Consider the following 27,115-nt stretch of genomic DNA (forward strand, 5'->3'; position numbering starts at 1 on the left):
GTAATCGTCTGTGTTAATACGTAGGTCTGACTCAGACTGTATTTCTACGACACTAATTAACTGTTAAACTATCATTTTTTTCTCTTCAAAATCGTTATAGCTTGGGTATAGAAGACAAGAAAAAGGAACATTTAACAGAAGGTCATACAATATACCAACAGACCGACGCCATTTTGTCTGCCTCGTGGCATTACACAGAAGACATCAGCGGCATCGCCTTCGCTGAGATGGCTGCTTCGACCATTCCAGGTGAATGGGATATCCATCCTCTTACCAATGTCGGAAAGATCCGTGCAGATAACATCGGTTCTATCCCAAATGAAAAGTTCAACTCAACGATAAAACCAAGGAAAGGAGGTGTGGCCAATATCCTAGAAATCTATGTCGGAAATGACGTGGGTTTGATGACGACAGTGACGTCAGCTGTCATCCTTATTGATGATACTCCTCCAACATGCGGGACAGTGACATGCCCACTGTACTCAAAGGTAAGGTAATAATGCAGCATCACTCTGATTGGCTATAGGTTGCACATCGGAAAGTGGATCAGCTGGGAATTATTTGCTAGTCACCTAAAGAATGTCCACCCTCGCTCAATGGGTGTCCCAGGTGGTCCTTTATCAAAATCAGGTGAGTGATTGTGGGGCCCTTTTATGCATGCAAATACCCCTTGGCTCCAGGACTATTTTTGCTTCCAGAAGTTTTTTTGTCAAATTTTTGTCAAATTTCAGATACGTCAAAATTGGAAATTGCTTGAATGGTCCCATGCAGTTTAGGTCGACATCCTTCTTAGATGGTATTTATTAACTCATGTTCCGGGCACGAAATGCAAGACACTGGCATACGAGAACACGGCGGTTGTCCCATCCGTGGAATAGGCTCCTGCTGAAATCAGATTTTATGATCAAATTTTAAATATACCATTTTTGACATTTTCTAAAGTTCTTATATGGATCCACAAAATGTTGGTGGATGCTGTACGTATTAAGTATTCACGCATTCGTTTAAAACTTGATATTTTTAGCAAGTTGTTGTTATGATCCTTCAATATAGTGAACTTATTTTACTTGACAATCGCCATATTGGTGAGTTTAGTACTTTGACAGGACAGCCGTCATCTCGGATTGACCATTACAGCAATTTAGCGGCCCAACTATTTTGGTTCTAAACTCGATGATTTTGGAATTTTCAAGTAAATTAAGTACACTATATTGAAGAATTGTGACTTGAACTAAATATCAAGTTTGAAACAAATGCACTAATAATTAGTACGTAGTGCATCCATCAACACTTTGTGGATTCCCAACCGAATTTTACGAAGATGTCAAAAAGTGTGTCTGTGTTTTGATCAAATTCACCCATCAAAGTCATTGTTTCCTTTTTTCCTTTATATTATTGCATAGAACTTACTGGATCCACTCGCCAATTATGATCCCAAGCCCGACAATACCCGATTTCTACTACCGCCTCGATGGGTAGAGCCTAAACCAGCAGGCCTTTCGCAGCCATAAAAGGGGTGGGATATCTTGTCTTCGTTTCTTCCAATTGGTCTTTAATTGTAATATGAAAAGTTCCGCTGTAGAGTCATGACTATCATAACGATAAGGTTGTTAACCCTTAAACAGATATCCCATCACCCATTTTTTGGCTGCGAAAGGCCTACTATGGTGTTCGACTGTTTAGAGTCTACAAATCGGGTATTGTCGGGCTTGGGATCTTATTGGTGAGTGGATCCAGTATTTAAATATTAACACAGTGTAATTTGATTGAAATATATTTAAAAATCGAGAAATGATGAGCCACTGAACTTGAGGACCGATATCCACAAAAAATCCACACATTATCCATAGTTTACCCTAAACTCGATGGTGGGGGGTACGTGAGGGTAAACGGTGGAAGCTCTTTGTGCGTAGGGCCAAATGTCCGCGAACTTCACAATTTTGAATGTTGCCTATTGACTGGCTGATTGATTTGATTGATTGTATGATTAATTGGTGGATTGATTAATGGATTGCCTGGTTGATTGAGTTACTGACTGACGGATTGGATAATTGATTCATTGCTTGATTTGCTGACTGACTGACCGACTGACCGACCAATCTTTCGGCCGCCGGACACGTCAGCAGGCCGAGCTATTATTATTTTTATACGACAATCATTTATTTATTAAAGCAGTTTGATATGAATTTCAGACGGGGGCGACTGGCGTAACATGTTCATGGTCGGGATTCATGGATGATGACAGTGGCATAAGCTCCTTCCAGTTTGGTATCGGAACAGCCCCGGGGAAAGACGATGTTTACACTTTCAAATCACTAACAGCCTTTGCAACGTCACACATGGCTACAAGTAAGTTTAATCACGCATACTTGTTAAAATTAATTGATGGTCCATGCAAACAGTTCTCTGGAGTCTGATGACCTATTTATAGATGACCCTGGCCTGTCCGACATGTTTTTTTTGGTTCTTAATAACTTAAACTGTAACGCTTGAGCATAATTTAAAATTATCAAGACGTATTTCTCTGAGAAGTCTAAGCAGTACAGCACTATACCTTGCACTAGGTACCGGATACAGGCAGTACATGCCGCATGGTCATTTGGCTCCTCCAACATTTCGGTGGCAGTATACTAGTAAAGCGTATAAGGGAACGGCAGTGAACCATTATATTGCATTTATCCATTATAATTTTTCTAGACTTTAAAGTACCACTGAAAGCTAAAAACAAGTACTACGCCACCTTGAAGGCTAAGAATATGCTCGGCCTCGAGTGTGAGGAGAGTTCTGACGCCATGAGTATTGATGACACTGCCCCCATCGCCGGAGTGATAGTAGAAACGACAGATCTCTTCCTCGTGGACTTCAAGTCAAACAGCTTTGCACGAAATGAGCAGCGAAACTTGCAGCAGTGTAAGTCTGTTGAAGGTAAGTTTTAAATTCAACTACAATAGAAAGCCGGCGTAGAAGTAGAAAATGTCCCCCAGGAAAATGTGTCCGGCCAGTATTCCAACGGATTATGGTGTGAGGTACTTCAGAGGCTATGGCCTTCAATAGCTGAGAGGTTAAAGCTCATAATAGAAACCTTTTTACCCCGAACGTTCTGTCCTCAGGCATTTCAAACTAGCCCAAACAGTGAAATAGTTTAGTATATTTTTTCGGCAAAAAATACACAAAGACATAAACTTGTATATCAGAGAGGAGGTTGGCTGAAGCTACGGTGTCAGCGAAAGGACTTCTTTGCACATGATCAATTTTTTTGGAAGGGGAAACGATTTTTCCTGAAATATCCCTATCGATGGACTTCATATTTCGATCGATCGAGATTTTATCCCAATAGATTGACGTATTATCCCGATCGATCAAGTTTCTATTTCCGGGTAAACGAGATGACTATCTCAGGTAATCGAGATAATTATCTTGGGCGATTGCCTTATTTGTCTCGAGCAATAGAGACAAATAAGATCGAGATAATTAGTCCGACTATTGAAGTAACCAGGAAAGGGAGGCATTAACATTGCTTCAATTTGTAGAATGGATTTATGTGAGTATATGCGGTCGAATACCATTGCATTCAAATCATCAACATGATGCTGGAGAAGTTATACGAGAAAAACAATGTTTTGAATTGAATCCATATTGTCCAGTCACGTAATCAACAAACGCGGCATAAATATATTAACAGATTTTTTTTCTGAACACAACATCCAGGAGAGGCCAATTTCATTCCTTGCATGATTTCAAACTTTCAGAATGCCAATCAATTGACGCAACCTGTCGGAACTCGCTACATAGCATTGGTGTTGCCTGGACCCCTTTCACAGACCCAGAGACTGGCATAGCTAGCGTACATCTTGCTGTGGGGACAAGCCCAGGAGGAGCGCAGATTAGGCCTTACACCAAAGTGCCGAAAACAGATAACAGCTATCTGATTACAGGGCTTAATCTGCAAGGAAAAAAGAAGGTGAGCAAGTCAGACAAAATGCTTAGTACACTGTTTTTAGAATATGTATAAATCGTTTTGTTCACTCGAATTCAAAGTCGATTTAAAAATTGTTCAGGTCATCTAAGATCAATTTTAGATCACCTATATGGCATTAGAAAAGGGTTGGAATACCATGCATTGATTGGAAGTCATAATTTTAGGTGATGGCTAAATTTTGTTATGGCATCTTTTGGAAATCCTGGGACAGTGCAGTGATAGCAAGTTCAGCGAAAGAGGTCAAACGGAAGAATGACTAGTGTCAAACCTGAAGCATTACGTTTCTTTGCCCCTGATGATTTTTCCGTAAGCACCCCCATTTCGAAGCCTTTCTTGGTGTACTTGTTATCGAGATTGGCCTGATGACCCTTGGTATTAGCCGTTCAGTTCATTTATCACGGGAATATTTCCTAGCCACTAAAAAAATAAAAGGTAAAGTAATGTGCTTTGTCGCTTTTTGGAACGAGACAGTTCGCCAACAAATGTGTATATCACAAATAGCTCTTTTACTTTTTTTAATTAACTGAAAACAAAATTTTTTTAGAGCTATTGTCGATCTCGGCTGTTTTCCGTCCTTTGATGAAAGTCGTGGCTGTGCGTCCCTTTTGTTTGGTGCTGAGGGATTAGGCTCATGCTTATTGAGGGAAGATAGTAATAAATCCGAATAGTGATCAAGCGTAGTAGAAATGTAATGCGCTAATTTAATAATCCCGGCGGCGTGAACTGATGATAGCTGGACGGCATGATTGGAAACTGGACTAAATCAAATTAAACAACAAATTATTGAAATAGGATGCACCTTTTCAGATCTACGTCAGCATCACGGCATACAACGGAGCAGGCATTTCAACATCAGCCACTAGTAATGGCGTTTATCTAAGCTATGTACCACAGGGTGCAAAGCCTCTACGGCCACTGTATGTATGGGATGTAAATAACCCACTGGAAGACAAGTAAGTTATGGAGTTGTATTCATTTACAGTAGAACCTCTCTATTAAGGACACCCTTGGGACTGACAAGTGCTGTCCTTAATAGAGAGGTGTCCTGATTAGAGAGGTTTAATTGAATGGAAATGGCCAAAAATAGTGTCCATAATAGAGAGGTTGTCCTTAATTGAGAGTTGTCTGCTAAAGGAGGTTCCACTGTACATATAATTTACATTTCTAGGGCACAATGGCTCTTGTCCTAATTAATTCGATGAGCCTTGATTTCTAGCCTGTGAACTGTTCCGTGGCTTCTTTGGAGAGTGTCTATTTATAACTTTACCATGAATGATACCACTGATATCTGATATCAAGACCCATGCTATTTATTTTACAATACTTCCTTTGTCCTGTTTTTGGTAAGGAATATAATGTTCCCAGCTGACACACCTCCAAAAGCATGCCCTAAAAGACTAAATAAAATTCTTTATTGTTTACAGAGACTTCCAAACTGACCTAGAGATGCTGAGTGCCAGATGGGATTTCGGGGGTGACCCCTGCCCAGCCTTAGATTATGAATGGCGAATTGAACGTGCAGACGGGAAGGTGATCCAGAACTTCACATCAACTAATGGTAAAATGAATTAATACGATGCCTCCTCTGCATGAAAATGTCAGTGATGGGTACTTACCCTGAAGAATCGCCACCAAAGGTTTTGCCGGTATTCCTCGGATCGAGTTGTGCCGGTATACGTATTCCGAAGATCGAAGTAGGATTTCCGGGAAATGTGACTCCTTTCTCAAGGTCACTTCGTTAACCCGAAAAAGATGTTAAAATGGTGCATCAAAATCACAATCAGATGGCTCGAAAAAGCTCCTATTTTGGTTATCCAATTCGTAATGCAATAAATAAGAGCATTCATAGAACTGTAGTCATATTCAAACGAGATAACAAGAACACAAAAACTGTTTGTGTGGTATTTGATCAGTGCGGGGCATCACGACCATATGTACACAAAGACATGGATAGTCTGCAGTGCTCTCACTTAGCATTACTTATACTGGTATCCAACTGCTTTAAATTAACAAACGCTCTATAATGAATCCTTGGCAGATGTTATCGGATCACCGAATGCATGTGCTTTCGAGCAGCCTCATTGACAGCTTCTTTGGGTTGTCATGGCTTCAGGAAAAGGAATGACATTCCAAGGAATCTCTATCTGCATCCGTGGAACTGTCTGTACTCACATGCAGACTCCTGCTTTACTTAATTAGACTGCCTCGAAATTGGCCAAAAGTGGCTACACACTTTCCACCTATCGGGAGCTTACACAGTATGGCCGTCGATTTTCAAACATGAAATATTTTATTGATTCAAATTGTGTAATGAATGAAATTTGCCCCCTTTTTAAAAAAAGACAGCAAATTTTGTCTCGTCGGATATACCGTACAGGAATTCGTTGATTCCTATAAGAAAGAGGTGCCACGACAAAATCCTGTCGAAGATAACCAAAATACAAAATATACATTCAGGCCCCCCCCCCCGGTGGTGGCTATGAAAAACGATTTTTCAGGCTGGGGTGAGATCACGCAAGATAGCCTTTTGGCGAAATTTAGTTTTAAAAATAAACGTGGCAAACAACAGTTTATTTGCAACAAAATAATATTTGGATAGAATGGACCAAAGCAAAGTATCAGTGGCCCAGCAGAACAAAAAACAATAATCTCATAATATGAATTTTTATCCTCTACAAGAATGAACAACCCCGGTGGCACTCTTTATCATTCCTCTATTCAAATCACATGACCCTCTCCTGCCATCACCTGTTGATACTTCGTGTAAGCCTTCAGTCTGATATTACAGGTCAAACATATGGTAGCCACTATGACCTGAAGTTGAAAGACGGCGAAGAGTACCAAATTAAAGTGAAATCGACCAATGTTTTGGGTCTAATGAACCGGAGGAAGTCTGATGGTCTGACCATCCGCAAGGATCAGTTGCTGCCTGGAAGGGTTAATGATGGTGACCTTACTGGATTTGACCTCAACTTCTTGGAATCGTTGACCAAGGTGGACACAAACTGGCATGATTTCGGAAGGAGAAAAATAAGCAGTAAGTAGGCAACAATCGTTATATCTTTATCGATTCTTGATCATATTGATACCAACACTATATGCACATATTTATCTATTCATTTATTAACTACTCAATCATTTTTAATGTGGTTTGTCAGTATTTTTTGTCTGTTTCACCCTGAGGATTGCAATGAGGTATGTTTTCATTTTCCTGATTTATTTAAACCTTGACAAAAATATTGAAGGGAAAAAACTCACAAAACGTTTCTACCGAGACAAAGATCTCTCTGGCCCATCATTGTTGACATCTTGTCCTTCTTCTGCAAGTAGGGACTTTCGGTTGCTGAGAATCAAGCCTTATAATAAGTCATAATTGCTACTAATAATTTGACCATTTTTCTTTCTTAACCAGCTTCTGCTGGGGTTACTGTGAAAGAGCACCAGAAGGTCTCGTATTACGAAGTGGCTTTAGGAACAGATAGACGATTTCCCCACACCAGAAACAACATCCACGCATATCTTAACGTCGGCCGAAACATATCCACCGTTTTGAGACATCTCAACCTAAATAAGCATGGATTTTACTACTTCACTGTCCGAGCTCATAGTGTCTCTACTGCCATGGCCGAGGTTACTTCAAATGGCTTCCGAGCTGGCTATGATGGCGGTGTAGAGGGTGGAGAGATTGACATGCCGGAATACTGGGGCAGTTTGACCCACCTTCTCATCAAATGGAAGAACTTCCAGTCCAAGGTTGGGATGCTGTTCTACCATGTGGGCGTGGCGAATACCGTATTACCACAGAATGTGACTTGTAAGCAGCTGGTAAGTTGACCAGTTTTTGAAGGGAAATGTGCTCATCCCGGCTAATCAGCATTTCCGCCAAGATCGATAGATGGCATGTCAATAAGCTGCGTCACAGGCCTGTATGTATGCTAGGGTTCTTAAAATCATTTGATAATGGTCTGTTCGCAACGGCACAAAACGTAGTTGCAAAATGAAAGTATTTTCATCTGGTAATTGTGAATAAAGGGCATCATTTGAACACATTTTAAAAGGAAAAAACGTACAGCATGTCGGCTATACGGTCAAAGGAAAAATGCCAGTACTAATTGTTTTGCTTTCCACAGAGAAATTTCAACATGTTATTCTTTTCAAATGATTTCTACCACCAATTCGTGCCTCTTTACTTGTGATTCGACAAATAATTCTGAAAAAATGAAATTTTCCCGCTTTTTATTTCTGGCAGATTGCGAAATTTCTTTTGGTACTTCTGATAAAAGAACATTCTCCATTTTTGTTCTTGCGATTCTCGATCATTGACATCATCCACGTGAGAATGAAGCGCGCCGGAAGATTTGGTGGTTTACAGAAGAAATAAATGAACTAGTTGCCAGATGCGTCTTCTTATCATTTCATGTGATTCAGTTTTTAAGACCGCTTATGATCAAAACCATTATCTTACAATCTAAAAGTGGCGTTTGGCTGTTGTTGTAGCTGTGTGGGGACACTTACATTGTTTACAGATAACGAGTTACATAATTTTGTAAATTGCCGGCTGGGTGAGTAAACGCCATCGAATTGAATTGAACTTAAATATTCGTAGCATGCTCGACTTTTAAATCTGTGGAACCGTCAAAATTCTTCTTTTTCTAGTCAATTCACTCGGGGAGTTTATCTCAGCCGCAACATTTCTTTCCAGATTTTAAGCGAAACGACGGGCGGTAACTTGCATGAAAAGTACTTCCCAGTGGTCCCATTGAGGCAGGTGGGAGGTGAAACGATGATCGAACTAAAAAACACCAATCTCACTCACAAAGGCAAATACTTTATCTACGTGGTTGGGACGGACGGCGCAGGGCTGTGTATGATGGTATGGCACCAGTTCATAGTGGATGCAACGCCGCCAGAAGGAAAAGGAGAACTCAAGACAGGCCCATACTGGAATATGGTACGAGCCAAAGCATGTACTCAGAATGAACACCTGAGTCCCAACATAGTATTGATACAATTTTGATTTAGTAATAATAGTCCTTTGTAATGAGCTGTTATTAGAGTCTTGTCTGTGAATGTCTTTGAAGAGGGGGACCATTGATTACATTTTTGGTTCGTTCAGACCACACTTTTGTTTTCCGGGGATCAAAACAAAATGACATAACTTTCAATTTATTTCTCGTTTCATTCTTAAGTTAAATCACCTCTCACGGTATGTCTCCTTCTCATCATTGCAGGGCGTAACGTTCACTCAATGGCCAGATCAGATCGCCGCGGAATGGAGAGGATACTCAGATCCTGATTCTGGGATTGAAAGGTTTGAAATCTCACTCTGGACTGCATCAACCTGTAATTCAGGGGAAACACTTCGTCCGGAAGTGGACTGGTTAAAACTGACCCCAAATTATGCAAATTACAGCCTCATTGATCTGACACTCATCGTAAGTTCACAGAGATACAATAAAAAAGTCATCTTAGCGTTATTTTCTATTTTCTCTTTCCTGAAGTAGTCTGCTAATTTTTTTCCAGTCGTCAGTTGGAGCTGCCCATGCATGCATGTATCGCGGAACCTCTCCGTAATTACTAAAAACGAAGTGAGAATTAAGAAAAAAACAGAAAAGCCTATAGACGTTGAAAATTTAAGCTACTCATGATCATATGCACTTTTCTCTTATCAATTTAATGGATCCGGACGGGATCATTTTGTAACCTTCATTTTTATACAGATGTATGGCGGGGAGAAGGGATCGCATAGTGGGGTCTTTGGCTGATTTAAACGGTGCTAGTGATCTCTACCCCCGATTTAATGCATCAATTTTAAAAGTTTTGTAAAATTTATATTTACCTACTATCCTTTATACCTTTTCATAATTTCCATAAAGACATTACCTCTAAGCAGATAAGCATGATGGTCCCATATCTACGATATGCTGGCTTGTTTTGAAACCATCTCATTGACCATGTTGACTTATGCGATTTTTCTCTCCAGGAAGGGAAGCCCTACTTTGTAAAACTGAGGACTTACAACAAGGCTGAATTATTCGTAGAGTCAGTTTCGAAAGCGATATTGGTTGACATAACTGCTCCAGGCGCAGGAAAAGTTGTCCATGGTCGTGATTTCTCGAAGGAGACCATTTGGCAGAAGGACACAACAGAAGTACATGGTAAGATTTTTCACGTACATTATTCTGAAATTTTCATTTCTGAGCCCATGTTATGAAGATCTGCACTATCGATTGGAATAAAGTACCAGGGCCATATATATGTATGTCGAGTTTATTGTAAAAGCGTCTCGGGTCTGAGCCCGGTCGTCCAGCTTTTGCTACATTTTCTAACAACTTGCAGCCCTGATCTGTAAGGGTTCTCTGTGCATACCTTTACTGTACACTGATCTAATGCGCTCTTAGAATTAAACAGTAGAGATAACTATTTCGTAGTCATTCTGGTAATTGCTATTGCACCAAATGTGAAATTAGTTGTTTTAACCAGAGTATTTCAAAGAAAGACTCAGTTTTAACTATCAAAATAGTAATTCTTAACCATTTTGATTGTAGTTTGTACTACTTCTTATAGCCTCGGTAGAAGAAAGTGGCATAATTTATTGATCAGCAGTATTACAGAAAAGTCGTTCTTAATCCTAGATATCATTCATACAAGTTCATTTCCGCAATAACAAATATTACTATGGGTTGGCACTGTTGTAAACCAGTATAGATTGAATGAAATGAGTTCTATTAAAGGTACATTCCTTCACTGGCCAACGAAGAGCGGAACACCATGCCCAGATCGGTCAGTCGATTTTGACTCTACCTGGAAATGGTACGATGGGGTCGGCCTTGGTGTTAAAAAAGGCGTCTACTGGGGAATCATGTACTCCAAAAATGCGAATAGGTACCAGGGGAAGAACAGCTATGCAAGCACACTGACAAAGGTAGAGGCTGGATACACGTATCTCCAGTCAGGGGCCATATTTAGGAATGCTGATATCGATAAGGGAGGAGATATTTCCGTAAGTGTCTTCATTGTTTTTCATGTGTGCCCCTATCTTAATAAAATAGTCGGGTTAAAGCCGAATTCACACTCGGATGCATGACCAACGGCAACTGACACGTACGCGATCAAAATGTGGTCGCTGGTGTTAAGATTAGGCTGACGTACAGATTCTGATCACCGGTTGCCGGTCTGACGCAGATTGCTTTCGGATCTAATTCATTTCCTCATATTATTATTACAAGATTCTTGTAAGATTCGGTTAAATTCTCGTCTGAAAGAAATATTTCAATAATCTTTTAGTATGTGGAGTATGGATATAATTCAAGACCAGAATCAGATGAGAATTCACAAAAGGCGAGCTAGACGTGCTCATCTAGTACAATGGTCTAAACCGAGGGTTTACCAAATTATTGCCCTTCGTCTCTAGTATTGCCTGGAAGCAATCATAAAGCTGGTACCAATTGATAAAACACGAGCTGAGAATGCGTTTAACAACATGTTGTGAATATCATGAAACCTGCGCTAAATGTATCATTAATATTGAAGCTTATAAAAGCTGGAAGCAAAATATGACATCACATGATTGTATAGATTTCATATCACTCTGTTCTACTGCTTGGATTATTTCAGGTTACCATTCGTGCTGCTGATGGTGATGGTTTAGCCACTACAAGTGTGCTTTTGTGGGATGGTCCAGATGATGAACTGCAAGAACAAAACTGGCATGATGAACCCGACTGGACCCAGAGTGACGGCATTTGCGAGTGTTGTTACAGTACACCTCTCCCAGATGTAAGACGTCCTACATTCATCTCTGAAGAATCAAATATTGTTTGCAAACATACTTGAGCTGAAACTCTCCTTATTAAGACAAGACGTTCAAGCCAGGAAGTTTTACCTATACGGTAGCTTGTATAATGGCCGTATATCCCCCCCCCACTATAAGTCTGGGGTATTTGCAGAGGTGTTTGCAGAGGTGTCTGTATCAGGCTGCGGTCATTATAAGCAGTCCTCCTGCACGAGCAGTCCCCCGCATGAACAGGGGTAGGAGCAGGGGTGTTCGCAGTGGTGTTTTCAGCCCTGTTTGCAGGCGGCCGAATTATGCAAATAAACCCCTGCTAACACCCTTGAATGAGCAGGGGTCTTTGCAGGGTTATATCAGTTTTGCTTTAGGTACATGGCAGGGATGTTTGCAGGGGTACGATGGCAGGGATGTTTATAAGGGTACTTGGCAGGTGTGTTTGTAGGGGTGTAGGACCATGTCAAGGGTCCATGACATTTTGACTTTTTGTTTGACCTCGCCCCTGTGGTTGCACTCAAGTTCATTATTGTGTTGGGGACTACGGCTTGGCACTTCTTTTGTTTAGCAATTAATGAAAGGCATGCATCAGCCAATCAGCATCAGCGTCAAAGCAGGGGTGTTTGCAGGGGCCTTTAATTTGCAGGGGTCAGAGTTTACCAAAAAATCAGAGCAGAGGTGTTTCCAGGGGTATGCTAATATTTATCAGACTCAGTGCAGGGGTAGATGGGTGTTTGCAGTCCCCTGCTCTCTGGCGAGGAAACATATCAGTGAGTTGCCGCAAGCACCCGGTAAGGTTCACGACAAAATTTAGTGAAGTAGTCACTGGTCGATTGCGAAACCTTACTACAATATTGTCATCTGAACGTTGTTGAAAACAGATAAAGAGATATAGGGCACTGTTAAGTGTAAGCATCTGCCTGAACATTGACAGAAAACTCCCGGCATCCTTTCTATCATGTATCTGCCAATTTTAAAGATGAAGAATAAATTAGCTGTATTGCTTTGTCAAATCGTTACAGTTATCGTGCTGTGTTTTTTAGGACTGCCCGTGTGATTGTGATGCATACAAGAAAATGAAGGCCGCCAAGGGACCCACTTCATATAAATCAAAGTCAGTTGCGCTGAAGAAGGCTCCAACTGAATTTACAAGAAAACGAGCATGTGGATTTCAACTCATTGCTGGTAACGATTTGTCTTCTTTATTTTTGATTGTTTTTGTTTGTTTTGCCCATCGGCGTGGAGCAATGATAATAGTGAGTTCTTGTATAGCGCTCTTCACTGTTATCTTCTGTCCATAAACATGTTATTACCAAGCCTATCCAGAAACCTTTCTGGAGAACCAAAGGCAGTCATAATCTGGCGCACGCGTGGAGATTCCAGGCCAGTTGAGAGTTACAAAGTGGCACCGGCCAGATATCTAACGCGCGATCGACCTCCTGATCACAAAGCCGACGCTCAACCGCTGCGTAACCAATGTAAGGAAGTCAGGCATGTTATTGTTAGAACGTGGCAGAAGCAAACTTTCAGTGCCAGTCGGCTACCTCTTGCCATATATTTTATCTTCTAGCTAAGTAAGGTGAATATGATTGATCTAACAACTGCGTCTTTGAGGAGTCTTCAAGGGCTTGTCTTTGATCTGATGTCGCCTATTTAGTCTACAATCGGCATCATAAGGAGGTTTCACTGTCCTTTTTGGGCTGCTGTGTGCAGAAACTACCTAGCCTATTTCTCCAAAGTTAGGTTTTGTAGATCATCACGATCATTTTTACATTACACTATATACCCATGGTAACAACATTTTTTTTAAAGAATGTGTCAGTAGGCTTTGATGTTGTGCATTGATTGTGACATTTTCTCAACTGTACTGTTTATATGTGGATGTATTTTGATGAAATTTTCAGTTCATTTCTTTGTGTATATCTTTCAATGTGCCAAGTTTCATTAAAAAAAATATCCATTAAAAAATCGTCTTAGCGCCATGGTGAAGAAAAAGTCTTCTCTTGATTTGCAAATCTCGTCCCAAAATGAGATTTAGGCAAAACCAAATGTTGAAGAAGACCAAGTTGTTTTCACAATCAAGGCAGCCCAAAAGTGACGTCCCACTACAAGTACAATTGAACCTCCCTTAGCGAACACCTCTCTATTAAGGACAATCTCTCTATTGATTAAGGACACTTGTTTTGGTCCCAAATTGGTTGTTTCCATTCAATAAAGTTAACTACCGTTGTTTATTTCAGGTAAATCCCCACTTGCCGTGCTGTGGTGTAGCTCATTTAATGAGACTTCTAACACTCTAAAGGAAAAGCGTGATCTGAAATTCAACCCGGCTAATGAGTCACATACCTATTTGCTAAAAGTATTTTACCGCACCGATGACCCAAAACAGGTATTTAATTTGAGCAGAAATATAACTCAATTGAATGAAACTTATGCTTACAAAGTCAATTGTTTTCAAACAATTAATGTTGATCTTCAAAATGAACTCTTTTTAGTCACCATGGTTATGGCTTCGTTCCGTCAAATCCAACTCGGCACCTGACTTGAACGTCTATTATCTCAATCAAAAACTCATAAACACTGGCACGAAAACGGAACCCTTTTATATTGGGAGGGGGGGGATTATGGTCAAAATCATGGTCAAAACAGGTTTTGGTGACTTCTGGGGGCATCTGGCCCTTGCCCCCCCCCCCGCTAGCTGCTATGCCCATGCTGTACATGCATCATGGGGGAGGGGGGGGGGGTGTTAGAGTTTCAGAGTCAACGTTCCTTCCGTCTACGAACATGAATTGCAACTTTGCTTTTAGCCTCAATGGTGCTTCAAGGTCTATGAAGCCTCAAGTAGCAGCCTTCTTGGTGAGATATGTGGAATTGAAGAATTTTCATCCAACACGAAACTGGTATTCAATCTGTGGAACAGGAATAACTTCATTCCTAAGTCAAGAGACTGGACAGCAACTGCTTGGTTTAGCTATGCGCGACTTCCACCTTCAAAGAATCTCCTCTGCCGACACGGGAAGGTGTTCCGTGGCGGAACCTCGGCGATCATCAGCTACGAGGCGGGTATTGGAACAGGCCCTCTGAAAACGGACGTTGCATCTTATAAAGTGGTAAGAATGTATTGCAATTACTGCACATGTACCATGTTGGGATGAGTCATTCGTTGATGGTCGATAAAAGTTATTTTATCACAAGCAGAAGTTTTTACCTTGTAAATATTTCGTCCTTACACGAAGGACTTCTTCAGTACACTGACTGACAGAGGTAGCTCTGCTGACGTCTGCTGACCTCCAGGGTTCAGGGAGTCATCCAAACTATACGGAATCATTGAGTGGAGTTTTCTCAAAATGAAACATTTGCTGATTGGTCACCTTGCGAAATCATCGACGCATTGTCTAAACTCCTAGTACAAAACACGCTGTCATCCAGCTCAGCCTTAGGCCTGCTCACTTCATAATTTGTTATCGCTATCAAATATCACTAAGAAAACTACAATGTAGTAGTGTCAAAAGCAAGAACCAGAATTGTACAGTCCAAATCACCATTGACTTCCGTCCTGCTTCATGTCAACGTACGCGCCAATGATGCACCAGTGACGCGCTTATCTCTCTATCACGTAAATTACGCGCGACCTACGCTAGACTTAAGCTCTGTACACACTGACAACATTATGGGAAACATGTTGGCCAACATGTTGTCCAGGTGCGATGTTATCGAAAATGTTGGCAGTGTGTACAGTTCGGAAACATTCGGAAACATTCGGTAACATGTTGGCCAAATGTTGCTCAAATGTTGTCGAAATAATACAAAATCAATTTTGTTGCCGAGTGTTGTCGAGTTTTATCCAATCAGAAATAGGCCACAAATCACATGATCTACCTGAAGCCATGTGATGTAGTCAAAATAGCAGCCTCCAGCAAGGAATGGTTATTGAGTGAAGTGGAACAACTTATCGCAGTATGGGAAAGTTGTGCCTGTTTATGGGATGACAGTAGACAGGAGACAGTGGTAGGCCCCATGCTGGTCTCTCATATATATCCATGGTCTTGTCCACACTCTTTTCTCATCTTTACGTCTTCTTTGCCGTCTTTCAATCAGGATACGTAAAATTATGGCAGAGCCCCCGACAATGCATCTTCTTCTCTTGGAATCTTCCATTGTTTATGAATTTCCCTCCAAAATCCTCATTTTCTCAGAGACATTCGATAACAAGTTGCCCAACATGTTGTCGAATGTTGTCATGTGTATACAGGGCCAAATTTTCGATAACATCGCACCTCGACAACATGTTGGCCAACATGTTTCCCAAAATGTTGTCAGTGTGTACAGAGCTTTACGCAGAACATTCGCGCTGGTTAGCATGTCAGTAGAGGTTAAGATTTTGATCCGAAAACGAGAACGAGAACGAGATGAGTTTCTTTTCTCTGGTTGACGTCATCATGTCAAACTAGTTGTTTTGTATTATTGTTTTTAGGCATACCAAGCATTATAAACACACTGTTTCATTTCATTTCTGACAACAGGAAAAACGGTATCTATCGTCAAAATACCACCTCGTTCTCATTCTCGGATCAAAATCTTAACCTCGACGCGCCGATGACGCGAAGATAGGGATGACAATTTTTATTTGGACTGTAACTGATCTGCGAGTAAGAGAGGCTATTGTGCAGGTCGGATACTTCACAATAATGCTTCAGTCCTTGTTTTTCTATGCATCTAGATAGGCCTTACTCGAGATATAAAATGATTCATTGTCGTTTGACTCTCAAAAGCAACGCTTGTGATCACATATATACTTACTCATAGATTTCCAGGCCGTGTGTGCCATGCATCCACCCTTGCGATATCTACTCTTGCGACAAATCCTGCCTGAGCAATCAAGGCCAAAATATCAAGTTTAGTCTGACTGGGCTGTCTCTGCCGATAACACCTATCGTAACAAGTAGCAGCGATCCTGCTGCAATTGTCTACTTCTTGACAGGTAAGTGAATGTATTCTGTTATTGTAGCTCTGCTTGTCCGTCTCGTCTTCCAATGAAGAAAAAAAAAACACTTGATGATAAAAATTACTGGTGGTCGGGAAAAATAGAAATTTAGTTACACAATGCCGTAGTGCACTTACCATTCATATAACTCGCCGAAGTGTCTGAGGTGCCGTAAAAAATTGGCATGATGAACTTCCAGAGTGAATCCTTCCATGGCCTCCTCTCACAGTGTATAGTACCCCCAGTTATTTGGAACGGCTTAACCCGCCGGCCATGAGGGAATTCCTTTATGGCCCAGTGGTTGGCACGTTGGCCCCAGAGTGGAAGTTAAGCAACGTTGAGCGCGGTCAACCTTTGGATCGGTGACCGGCGCGTATAATACATCTGGCAGACCTTCCCACGCGATGCGAGCTCTGGATTTGTAGTTCGGTACTGAGACGCATGAAGCGGTAGGATCGAGGACGATCCATCTTTGTCCGAAGGGGGGAATGATGTATAGTACCCCCAGTTATATGGAACGGCTTAACCCGCCGGCCATGAGAGAATTCCTTTATGGCCCAGTGGTTGGCGCGTTGGCCCCAGAGTGAAAGTTAAGCAACGTTGAGCGCGGTCAACCTTCGGATCGGTGACCGGCGCGTACAATACACGCAGATTCGATGAAATCTTTACCATTTTATCTCAGACTGCAGGAAATAACGCATTGCCAAACTATTCATGGAATAAAAAAAAGAGAATACCAGGAGTGGTATGTCATGCAACCTTTATTGAATGGGGTAGTTTTGGAAATTTTCATTTTCATGTAAACTCCCTGGCACGGCTGCACATACTGCTGTAAGCATGGTAAGGGCATATATTCCAAAAATCTCAGTTTTTCCGCAGATTCTTAATCAGTGGCGTTTAAGTTGATGGTTTTGTGTCAGTATTGTAAGCATTTCAAATACGTTTTAGATCATCAGATATATTGTGGTGATTTTAACTGCTACGCGGCATGAAGTGTTCTTTTTTGATGACGTGAAGTGTTAACTACATTCTACCTTCGAGTAAAAGCTGATCTACGGCCGTGCGGTTTGCAGTGTGTCCTTGTGTTCCGACCCAGTAGCATGTGGGTTTAACGAGTCTTTGACAACCTACCTTTCAGTAAAAGCTGTCCTTGGATCGGGTGCCAGTGTCGTCAGCTCCTCGAAGGGATTCCAAATAGACAATACCCCATGTGTATTTGACAATGACATAAATGTGACGTACATTGACACACACCAGGGTCAGAATAGACCAGTCAGCTACCAATCATCCAATGATACGCTCAAAGCTGTTTGGAGAGCCGTGGACAATGACAGCATGGTGGTGGTAAGTCCATTGGACGCAACCCCGGCGCCATTGCTGAGTCGTTTTGTGTTAACCTCGGTCTCATGAAGTAACATAAAATCTTCAAGACAACAATGATCAGCAACATTTGGCTATACACCTTTCCAGAAATGGGGCGCTGAGTGTCCGACATAGTGATGTCATAAGGGGAAACTAGGCCTTATGGTGGAGGGACAAAGGAGATAGTCATGGTTGACCAACACACTTAAATGCCTTTAATGTAAAGTTAGTTCCAATGCAAGCCACTCATTTCGGGAAGCATGTAAAGGGGCCATTGACTTTTGTGTCGTAAAGCTGATATCGCCTTTCATTTGTTATCTATCTGAAGCTGCCACGAGAATACCTGATTACGTGGATCACTTGTTTCGCTTTTTGTATCGTTTTGATCAAGAATCAATCCATAAAATTATGTTTCAGGGATATGAGTGGGGCATTGGAAGAAAACCTGGTGACCTTGACATGTTACCCATGACATCTGTAGGAAAGTACCCCGGCGGTATCAAGACAGGTCTTGCCGGCATTTTGCGTCATAATCACACATATTACGTCACAGTCATTTGTATCAATGCCGCAGGATTACAGGCGAAATATGTCGACGAAAAAGGTAACCAGCGCCCAAGGAAGGCCGTTCGTACTTACTGGTGTCCAAGGAAAATAAAAGTGCAGTCAGCATACACAATGCTGTAGCGCAGCTATTATGCATACGAATTTGCAGAAACTAGATACATGTAGTATATATATCGGGTGATCTGAAAAAACGTCCCGTTTTAAAAGTCCAATAAAGCAGTCGGTTTTGCATCGATATCTTTGAAATTTGATCCTGATCTACAGGGTGGCCCAGCATTATTTTCCTTTGGACAATGTAATTATATTGTGTATCCATTGTGTGAGGGAAAATAATTCTGGGCCACCATATAGCTTTAAATATTATTAGTACCCTATCAGAATTTCAATTTGCTTGACCTTATATTACAGATATGATCTCAATGTCAAAAATGCCAGTCAAAAAATGCGATATACTGTTATATCCAGTCTACTACATTTTACTCCTGGGCTGAGTTGTTCAAAACAACGTTAGCTTTTTAACAGAGACGTTAAGTCTTAACGTGAAAATTTTAATGGGTTTAACTGAAAGAGATAACGTAACCGTTAGGGATAACGTGACTTTTGTGCTTCTGAACGACCGGGCCCTGATTGCATTCCAGGCGTGACGGTGTTACTAGAGAAACCTATCGTCAAAGACCAAAAGGTTTCAATACCAGGGAAAACGGTATCGGACGTCCCTAAAAATTCCAAACAGTCAGAAGATGGGACTACAGTTTCTCTTGGATGGTCTAAACCCAGAGATAAAAACATCAAGCGAATACGTAGGTAGCACAGTCAAGATCAGTTGTACGGAAGCCCATAAGGGACATTTTGAATAAAAATGCAATTTGTATTTCCTTCGGAGGTTTTAAACTTTACTGCTTAGTTTTGTTAATATTTTAGAGGCTTTCACCGCGGTGAAAACCTTTCCACCGTGGTGGAAACTCACGTGGTCACCAGCCTCGCTGCAAAGGTTTTCACTGCGGTGGAAACCTCTAAAATATTAACAAAACTGAACAAAAAAGTTCAAAACCTCCGAAGAAAATACAAATTGCATTTTTATTCAAAATATCCCTTATGGGCTTCCGTACAGTTGCAATGTTATCATTTACATTTATGATGCTTAAAGGTCAAATGCTGAGCTATTTAACCTGTATTTGTGGTGAATTTTCATAATATGCTATCTTAAAAAACATAATTAACCGGAAGGAATTCAAAAAATAGTGATTTTTTTGTGAAATAAGTGCTATTTGTTCAGTCCTCTGCGAGCTCGTTTTTGAAAAGACCGCCAGATGTGTAGTTACGCTATTCGCCGCTAGGTTCACATTGGTGACGTCACTAGTGCTGTCAAATCCACGATCATTGACCACTTCGCAAGTAAAAATGGCGGCTGCAAGCATGGCGAGCGAAGATTGTGCGGGAGATTTGTTTGATGACGATTTGGTTGTTGATGAAGGCAATGGTGTGATTCAACCCTACATGTACGAGCCAGTAGTGGAGAGTGCGAGAGACGATTCAGATTCTTGTTCTGAATCGGGAGAAGGTGATGATGGGGAGATGGAGGATGAGCGACTTGATCGCATAGGAAATATCAATTGGTGAGTTCCAAGTGCAGTGGCAGTGCACTGTGCATGCCATGTGTATAGGCGCGGCATCAGCTGGACATTATAGGGGGCCTATGCTGATATGAGCCATGTCATCATGTGCATGTATTCATGTACATCTCCACATAGGGCTCCATCGTTCACGGATCGAGTGTTGTCAGTAAACAATTGGCGTTTTTCACCTCGAATATGTCGAAACCACAACGTATCTTGAGTTGAGTGAGTTCATTCCACATGGTTATTTTATAGTAAGTAGGATCTCGGATCGGAATACTAAGCCTCAGGGTTTGGTAGTACTAGGCCTACTCGAATGGAGTGAACTCTAGGCCTAATAATTTGGATTATTACTGTACTGAGACTCTTCCATTGCGGAGCATTACCACACCAAATTGTGAAATACTACACCCGCGCAAAGACAACATTTTATTCTCACCGTAACAACTTAAGGCGAAAGCCTTCGACAATACTACATTAAAATTGATTGATTGAAACAATGCTAAATCTTACTGAGCTGAGCTCCAGGGGCCTGCCTCTCACTCAAATTTGGCCTACCCTTGGCCTAGGCCCTGATTCATTGATGGTAACGGCTATCGAAATATCATCACTGCTGTATAACAATAACATTTATATTATACTTGTATTTGTAGGTGTCATTGTGGTGTCTGCACTCCACAAGAGAAGGGGAGGGAATCCTTGTGCTGCTCAGACTATTCACCAGTCCAGGCCAAGAAGGATGAGCTGAAAGTAGAGTGCATCACGCAACACCCAGGTTTTTCCAGCACCTGTCTTGATAGATGGGTGCTGGAAATGTCGATGTATCACTACATCGAAGAGCAGGGACAAATAGGCGATGACCAGCCCATTCACAAGTAAGTAATGATGACCACCTCCATCGCTGTATAATTGAAGACAAGAAAAGGCAATATCAATTCAGAAATGAGATTTTTTTCTCCCTTTGAAGACTAGAAATATAGAAAATAGATATAATAAAATGTATCTACATGTATTTAGTAATAATATTACAAGTTTTCAATAAATTTTAAAAAAACTGTCAATTAAATGTACAAACATTGTTTTCTTACCAACAATTTCAGGTTATATCGATACGTGGCCTATAGGAACCTTGTCCGTTGGGTTTGGAAGAGGTTGGGGAGAAGGAACCGTTTGCCGCTCCCTGTTTGTGCTCGGGACAAGATACGTGCTGCTTGGCCTGCTCCGGACAATGACGGGTACACAGGATTCAAGTATCCTACGTTCAATTGATTTGGTGTGACCGTTCAATTGATCTGTGATAGTGAACTCTGATGGTGCTATGAATGAACTCTACAGTTTGTTAAACCTCGTTTTTGTTTCTTCTACAACTTTCATCTTGTCCTGCTTGTCGTACTTTGAGCACACTGGACCTGGAATAGGATGAGTCACTTGGTACTTGTCCTTTGCATCTCTTGCCAATTTGTAAGATGGCAGGTCATCTCTCCGCTTCAGCAGGTCCTCCAGAATTAGCTGTACATAGTCTGAAAACATAAAGGGAAGTATTAATACAAGTAATCTTGTTTCTTCTTGTTTCTTGCAGTGCTAGCACTAAAGTAACGATGCTGGCCGTTATACCTACCATATGTTGATTCAATTTTGACCTCTTTTGCTACTGCAGCTCCTCCTCTCCCCTTGGGGTATGAAATCGACCACTGCGGCTGTTCATCTTGTCCCATACGCTGTTTCCGATTTGAATTTTCATTAAAGTGGAGTGTGGCGAGCAGTAACCTGTAAAGAGAATTTGTAATACTGGCATGACTGGTCAATGCTTTCAATCAATGTTTTACTCGCCTCACGCCTTATAGTCCAAGTAGAGTGCAAGAACAAAGTTCAGTTGCATCACGAATAAGGAAAAGTGGGCTTTGATAGCACTCACTCAAAGCATTGCAAGAAATTTTTTTCGTGATTTAGTAATGACCCCTGAGAATACATTGTAGTCTATCATACCTTGCTTTCATTGGCTCATAGAAGAAATGGCGGGATTTGGGAGCGAAATAACCAACAATTTTGTGATACGACTCAAGAGATGAAGTCTGTACTCCTGGTGAAACCTTTCTGATGTCCTTGAGCAATATCTTTTGAGTGAGAATCAGCGTAAGTTCCTTGTGGGCCTTGCTACCTGAAAGAGTAATACTGGTTTAAGTAATAAGGAACAAAGAATTAACAGGGCCAAATGACTAGCTGTTTTTCTTTTGATTGAGGGCACTCCTTACTTGTCAGTCATGCTGGTGCTGGTATGAAATAATTTAACAAAAATTCTCAAGACAAATTGCATTCATAGCATGGGCTTTATGGCATTTGCAAGTTCCTTTTAAAACGTAACTTTAAACGAACCTTTCTTGATCCATTCTCTGTCTTCTAGAGGACCATGAAGACATTTTGGGTACAAATCCCCATGCCCATCGTGTACGTCGGCAACATGGTTTAGAATGGAGAGCCACTTTGCTTCAACCAAGTCACCATTCCCATTACTTGAGGCAGCACACCAGAAGATATGGTTGGACACTGATTGGGACCATTTTGCGAGTATCCTGCAAAGTTTGTACTTCTTGGCAATATTGTCCATTTTCTTTTTTACACCTGAAATACATGTACATGTATATATCATGTGTAATGAATTTAGAATGAAACATTATGTTCCAATTTATGAGAAACCCACTTGACTTTTGACCAGTGCCTACAATGTCTTTCATTGGCTAAATTGAAAAAGGCAAAGATACTTGACGGACGAGTTGTTTTTTTGCCTTGTTTATGTTAAAATGAGCAATAACACACCTTTCGCGATATGCCAGCAATCAAACCAGTGTTGTACTCCAGGCCATTTGTCTCTCAGATACTTTTTGATTTGTGAATGCCGATCTGTGACTATCTCTGCAATTGCCAATTTCTTCTCAGTAACAAGTAGTGCCATGCTACGTTTCAAACCCTCGAGTTCCATCCAGTAAGAATTTTTCACTTCATTTGACTGAAAAATAAGTACCCGGTAACCAATAAACCATGTTATTCATGTTTTTAAACCTATTGCTGGTAATAACTATTGGGATAAAGAGAAGGATCTGATCAATGTGGGGAAGCTATCTGCATGAGGATGAATGGCACTATAAAATTGTAAGTGAAGTGTAAAGTTAACACTGACAGTGAACAATCAATTTCATTAGGGAAGTCAGCAATCCATTTTGATGGAATATTGACTTCTGATTTGTTCCAGAACATCGTTAAACTTGACACAAGGGCAAGGTTTGTCATGTTGACATTGCAATGCACTATTACTAACGTACCTGTACAAGGCTTACATCCAGCACCTTACCGGCTGACTCATCCATCAAACTGTAGCTCCCATATTTGGCTGTGTGGCCTGGTGAGCAACACCTCGCATCTCCAGACAAGGACAGTTGTTTCCTCTTTCGCTCCTTAAACATACCGTCTTGCTTCCTTTGCCAGACTGCGAACACTGATGGTATGAGGTAGAGGCCTTGTATAGTGTAGAATGTCCTTCGGCTTATCACTGCCACACCAATGTTTTTCAGGATATTGAGTCCTCTTACTGGACTTGAACCAGAATATAGAATTCCTGAAACAATTTAATGAGAAATCATAATACTGGTTTGGCTTTCTTTCAGGATTTATGAATTTACCCTTTTTTTGGTATTTCCGGTGGTCCTATTTTTGATTTTTTATTCTCCATATCTCAATAGCATGGAAAACATCGAAAAAATCATTTGTTGCAATTTGTTCCATGTTTTTTCGTATATTGACCCGACTAATGTTTTAAGAATCATGCAGCATACGTATGTGGCCTACCTGCAGCCAAAAGCAAATTTCCAATGGGAAGCTGTCCTTTAAATGGTTGTGATGTCCATTCCTGTTGATGTTGATTTTCACAAATCGCCATCACCATCACAGCTGTGCCAAGTGTACGGAGTGCGACTCGACATGGTGCCCTGCAAACTTGACAAAACATGAACAGAAGCCTCAAGCTTGATTCAAAGACAATGAATTTTCTCTCATATTGAGGGGAGGGCTGTTCATACTCATTGTCGAAATCATAATGTTTGCCGGATCTGAAATAGTAAATAATTATGGTTAAAGATTTGACAATGATTGTTTTTTATCAGTTTATAAACTCACTGTAGAGCATCATTAGTGAGTCCTTCATGAAAAAAGTAAAGTTTTATTAGTGTTAACACTAATAACAGGTCCCAGAAACTGCCATACCGGTACTTTTATGACTATCATTCTATTCATTCACTCTAATACAATTCAATTGTTTTAAAGAATCAATTTCTCAAGAAAGCTACAACAAACACTTACACATTTTCATCATCAAGGAGCGAGTCATCAAATTCTTGACAATAATCATCTTCACATGGCTCCCAGTCTTCATCGTCACTGTCATCAGTCTTCATCGTTTCCTGACTTGGAAAGTGCACCTCTTCATCCTCCATGTCTTCATCACTTGGTTTCAAGCCTGAAAATATTGGGGTGGTCAAAGACATTGTCTGGCACCAAACTGTGACTTATCTGTCGTATTGCCAGGCACAAACCAAAATTGTGTTAGATAGTAAAACCCAAACTGTCTGACACCTTGTCGGGTTGCTACTAGTATCAACATAATTTTCAGGTTTGGGGTTACCTTGGAAAACTGGCACATCAATGTCAAACAGATCTGTCTGAATGGCAATTTCTCGGACTTCTGGTTCTGCCTGACAGCCAATATCCCCGGTGCAGGAGGTTGTCTGTGAACCTTTGTTCCGAGACCCAGTGACAATATTGACCTGGACAGCCTTGGCAAACCGCATGGAGACTGAGGAGCCAACTTGTGTCCCAATGGCAAAGGTTTCAGGGTGTTCCTGCAAAGATAAGAAATAGAATTGAGGCTATTGTTCGGGGGATGTTGTTTACATTAACTTTCACTACATTATTAATGCAGCTAATTTTTATTACAAGATTGTGGGATTAATCCATCCTCTGATTTATTAGTCTACACTGTTCGGGACATTTATCTATGTAAATATGATCACCCAATATAACCAGTTTTTGTAGAGCCACACCCTGAAGTCAGTTAATAGTAAGCTTATGACACATGGGGCTGGGTTATGATTGAACATACTTGTGGCAAAACCTCCAACTCGTCTAAACTCTGTGGCAGTACTGCATCCTCTATCAGGTGATTGCCAACCTCCTCAAATCGGCCTTCATCAGCCATCACAAAACCATCATCCTGCTCAGCTGCCTCATCCGCCTCCTCTCCATACAACACGTTGTATCCCGCTACCGCCTCTGCTACAGCCTACGAAATGAGAAACAAATATTTTAAATAGAAGGCCTATCATAATTGACTAATAGGAGTAGGACTTTTGTATTTGACTTGCTCCTACAGCTGAAGGTAGCCTAGTAGGTGCAGTCGTGCAGTATCAATTATGAAAATTATCAAGTTGTAGTCTTAAAAGGTCCTCAGGCCCCAGCAACACCACATCCTACACTTCACCATGCCTACCCCATGGTCATGCACTCGAGATGGAGGTATTCCTAGCCTAGGCCTATGGCCACGGGGTATAATTTATACCTACTATACTGATTTCATAATAAATAATAATCACCTGCTGATGTGCCCTCTTCTGCACAGCTGACCGCGGCGCACTGGTCGTAGGCGTACCATCCATGGCATCGCCTTCACCATGACTGAAGAGTGTAGGGAAGGCACCTGGCTTCAACAGGCGTTTTTTAGGGTCAAATCCTATCGCACGGCATATGGCTGGGTCCAGCAGGTAATCTCCGGCAACGAAGTGCTTCGAACATACCCTCGCACCGAGAGACGGGACCCAAGAAGACGGACGATGCATGCGTCTTACCCATACTTTTCGGGCCTTCTTGTCGCGAGGAAAATTGTAATAACCGACCCCATCTACTTTCAACACCTTCGTTGAATCACTGCTGCAGTTTGGTGCGACGCAGTAAACCATTTTTGCTTTAGAACATGTAAAATAATTGGTTTTACATGGTAGGAACGGCGTGAACGCAACCAGAAAGTAGAATCAGCTGTCAGATGAATGAAAACAAAACTGGTCTCCTGTCTTGCGCAGGCATCTACAGCATGGCGTTTGTGTATGCAGGCAGTGGGATCAGTCTAACAATGACAGCACTAGTGACGTCACTCCTCATTTGGAATTCCCCAAAACCGCGAGAGTTTCCGAACGAAATACGAACTTTGCCGAAGCAAATTCACGCTGAGACAGGGCGGTTTATTTGAATTTCTTTATTCCATGCGATATTTATGCAAATAAATTTACTACATTTGACATCTAAAGGTAACAAAAGGTTATCCTGATGTACTTTGATTAAGATTAGGCCTAACTTTGGCATTTAACCTTTAACAGTTCCATTTCTTCATTAGACTTTAAAGTACTAACAGATCATTGTGGTGTGTATGGTATTTTCATTTGTGCAGTTGTTACAATATGTAGGCCACTTATTAGTAGTGTGGGATGAGTTTTAGAGATCGAATGTGAGACCTACTATTTTTGTCAAGAAAAGCCTGATTTTGAGATATCACAGGGAAATATCATGAGTTCATGAAAACGTTGATTAAATTGATTTTTAAAGTTCCATCTCAACTTGTGTCAAAAATGTTTAACTCGTCTCATAATGAAAGCTATTGTACCTTTGTATTTTGAAAGAAAGAAAAATGAAATGTCAAACTTTCTCCAAATTATTTGATATCAGAATTGTGTAAAATATGGTGTTTTTTTATGGAATCTGATTAAAAAAGAAGCAATAATTGC

General features: G+C 41.0%; 3 protein-coding genes across 6 annotated transcripts in view; 2 read left to right on the plus strand and 1 right to left on the minus strand.

Moving 5' to 3' along the window:
* LOC135496832 (uncharacterized) overlaps positions 1-27,115 on the plus strand; it is a 160,954-nt gene that overhangs the window by 119,983 nt on the left and 13,856 nt on the right. The window contains exons 82-101 of the mRNA XM_064786375.1: positions 101-488; positions 2,193-2,349; positions 2,698-2,925; positions 3,750-3,961; positions 4,787-4,932; positions 5,404-5,537; positions 6,768-7,016; positions 7,392-7,804; positions 8,682-8,930; positions 9,211-9,414; positions 9,963-10,137; positions 10,714-10,982; positions 11,597-11,758; positions 12,809-12,950; positions 14,006-14,154; positions 14,573-14,875; positions 16,572-16,746; positions 17,888-18,093; positions 18,529-18,715; positions 19,317-19,478. Of these exons, the coding sequence (XP_064642445.1) occupies positions 101-488; positions 2,193-2,349; positions 2,698-2,925; positions 3,750-3,961; positions 4,787-4,932; positions 5,404-5,537; positions 6,768-7,016; positions 7,392-7,804; positions 8,682-8,930; positions 9,211-9,414; positions 9,963-10,137; positions 10,714-10,982; positions 11,597-11,758; positions 12,809-12,950; positions 14,006-14,154; positions 14,573-14,875; positions 16,572-16,746; positions 17,888-18,093; positions 18,529-18,715; positions 19,317-19,478 (4,310 nt within the window). The remainder of the gene's footprint in view (positions 1-100; positions 489-2,192; positions 2,350-2,697; positions 2,926-3,749; positions 3,962-4,786; positions 4,933-5,403; positions 5,538-6,767; positions 7,017-7,391; positions 7,805-8,681; positions 8,931-9,210; positions 9,415-9,962; positions 10,138-10,713; positions 10,983-11,596; positions 11,759-12,808; positions 12,951-14,005; positions 14,155-14,572; positions 14,876-16,571; positions 16,747-17,887; positions 18,094-18,528; positions 18,716-19,316; positions 19,479-27,115) is intronic.
* LOC135497261 (P2X purinoceptor 7-like) lies at positions 19,960-21,844 on the plus strand. Of its 2 annotated transcripts, none has more exons than XR_010448787.1 (3): positions 19,960-20,548; positions 20,948-21,169; positions 21,395-21,844. XR_010448787.1 is itself a non-coding variant. In XM_064787024.1 (3 exons), the coding sequence occupies exons 1-3, from the start codon at positions 20,080-20,082 to the stop codon at positions 21,561-21,563; spliced, it is 606 nt and encodes a 201-aa protein (XP_064643094.1). In that variant the 5' UTR covers positions 19,964-20,079; the 3' UTR covers positions 21,564-21,844. The 2 variants fall into 2 exon arrangements, 1 of the variants encoding a protein (XP_064643094.1); XM_064787024.1 differs by having other exon boundaries at positions 19,964-20,294.
* LOC135497260 (uncharacterized) lies at positions 21,624-26,680 on the minus strand. 3 transcript variants are annotated; one of them, XM_064787021.1, is made up of 11 exons: positions 25,934-26,670; positions 25,444-25,623; positions 24,967-25,183; positions 24,645-24,801; positions 24,135-24,394; positions 23,612-23,904; positions 23,109-23,298; positions 22,668-22,913; positions 22,281-22,452; positions 21,913-22,061; positions 21,624-21,814 (listed from the first exon to the last, which is right to left on the minus strand). In XM_064787021.1, exons 1-11 carry the CDS (start codon positions 26,294-26,296, stop codon positions 21,624-21,626), a joined length of 2,418 nt encoding a protein of 805 aa, XP_064643091.1. In that variant the 5' UTR covers positions 26,297-26,670. The 3 variants fall into 3 exon arrangements, with proteins under 3 accessions (XP_064643091.1, XP_064643092.1, XP_064643093.1); XM_064787022.1 differs by lacking the exon at positions 22,668-22,913 and having other exon boundaries at positions 25,934-26,680; XM_064787023.1 differs by lacking the exons at positions 23,109-23,298; positions 23,612-23,904 and having other exon boundaries at positions 25,934-26,639.

Source organism: Lineus longissimus, chromosome 12, assembly GCF_910592395.1.
Source record: "Lineus longissimus chromosome 12, tnLinLong1.2, whole genome shotgun sequence".
Lineage (NCBI taxonomy): Eukaryota > Metazoa > Nemertea > Pilidiophora > Heteronemertea > Lineidae > Lineus > Lineus longissimus.

Bases quoted from the DNA above. Each gene is read 5' to 3' on its own strand.
- LOC135497260 (XM_064787021.1), bottom strand. From the start codon at position 26,296: ATGGTTTACTGCGTCGCACCAAACTGCAGCAGTGATTCAACGAAGGTG. The intron at 24,395-24,644 runs GTAAGTGTTTGT...TTACTATTTCAG, and splicing joins CTCCTTGATGATGAAAATGT to ATCCGGCAAACATTATGATT. The intron at 23,905-24,134 runs GTAGGCCACATA...AAATTGTTTCAG, and splicing joins AAATTTGCTTTTGGCTGCAG to GAATTCTATATTCTGGTTCA.
- LOC135497261 (XM_064787024.1), top strand. From the start codon at position 20,080: ATGGCGGCTGCAAGCATGGCGAGCGAAGATTGTGCGGGAGATTTGTTT. The intron at 20,295-20,947 runs GTGAGTTCCAAG...TTGTATTTGTAG, and splicing joins CGCATAGGAAATATCAATTG to GTGTCATTGTGGTGTCTGCA. The intron at 21,170-21,394 runs GTAAGTAATGAT...CAACAATTTCAG, and splicing joins GATGACCAGCCCATTCACAA to GTTATATCGATACGTGGCCT.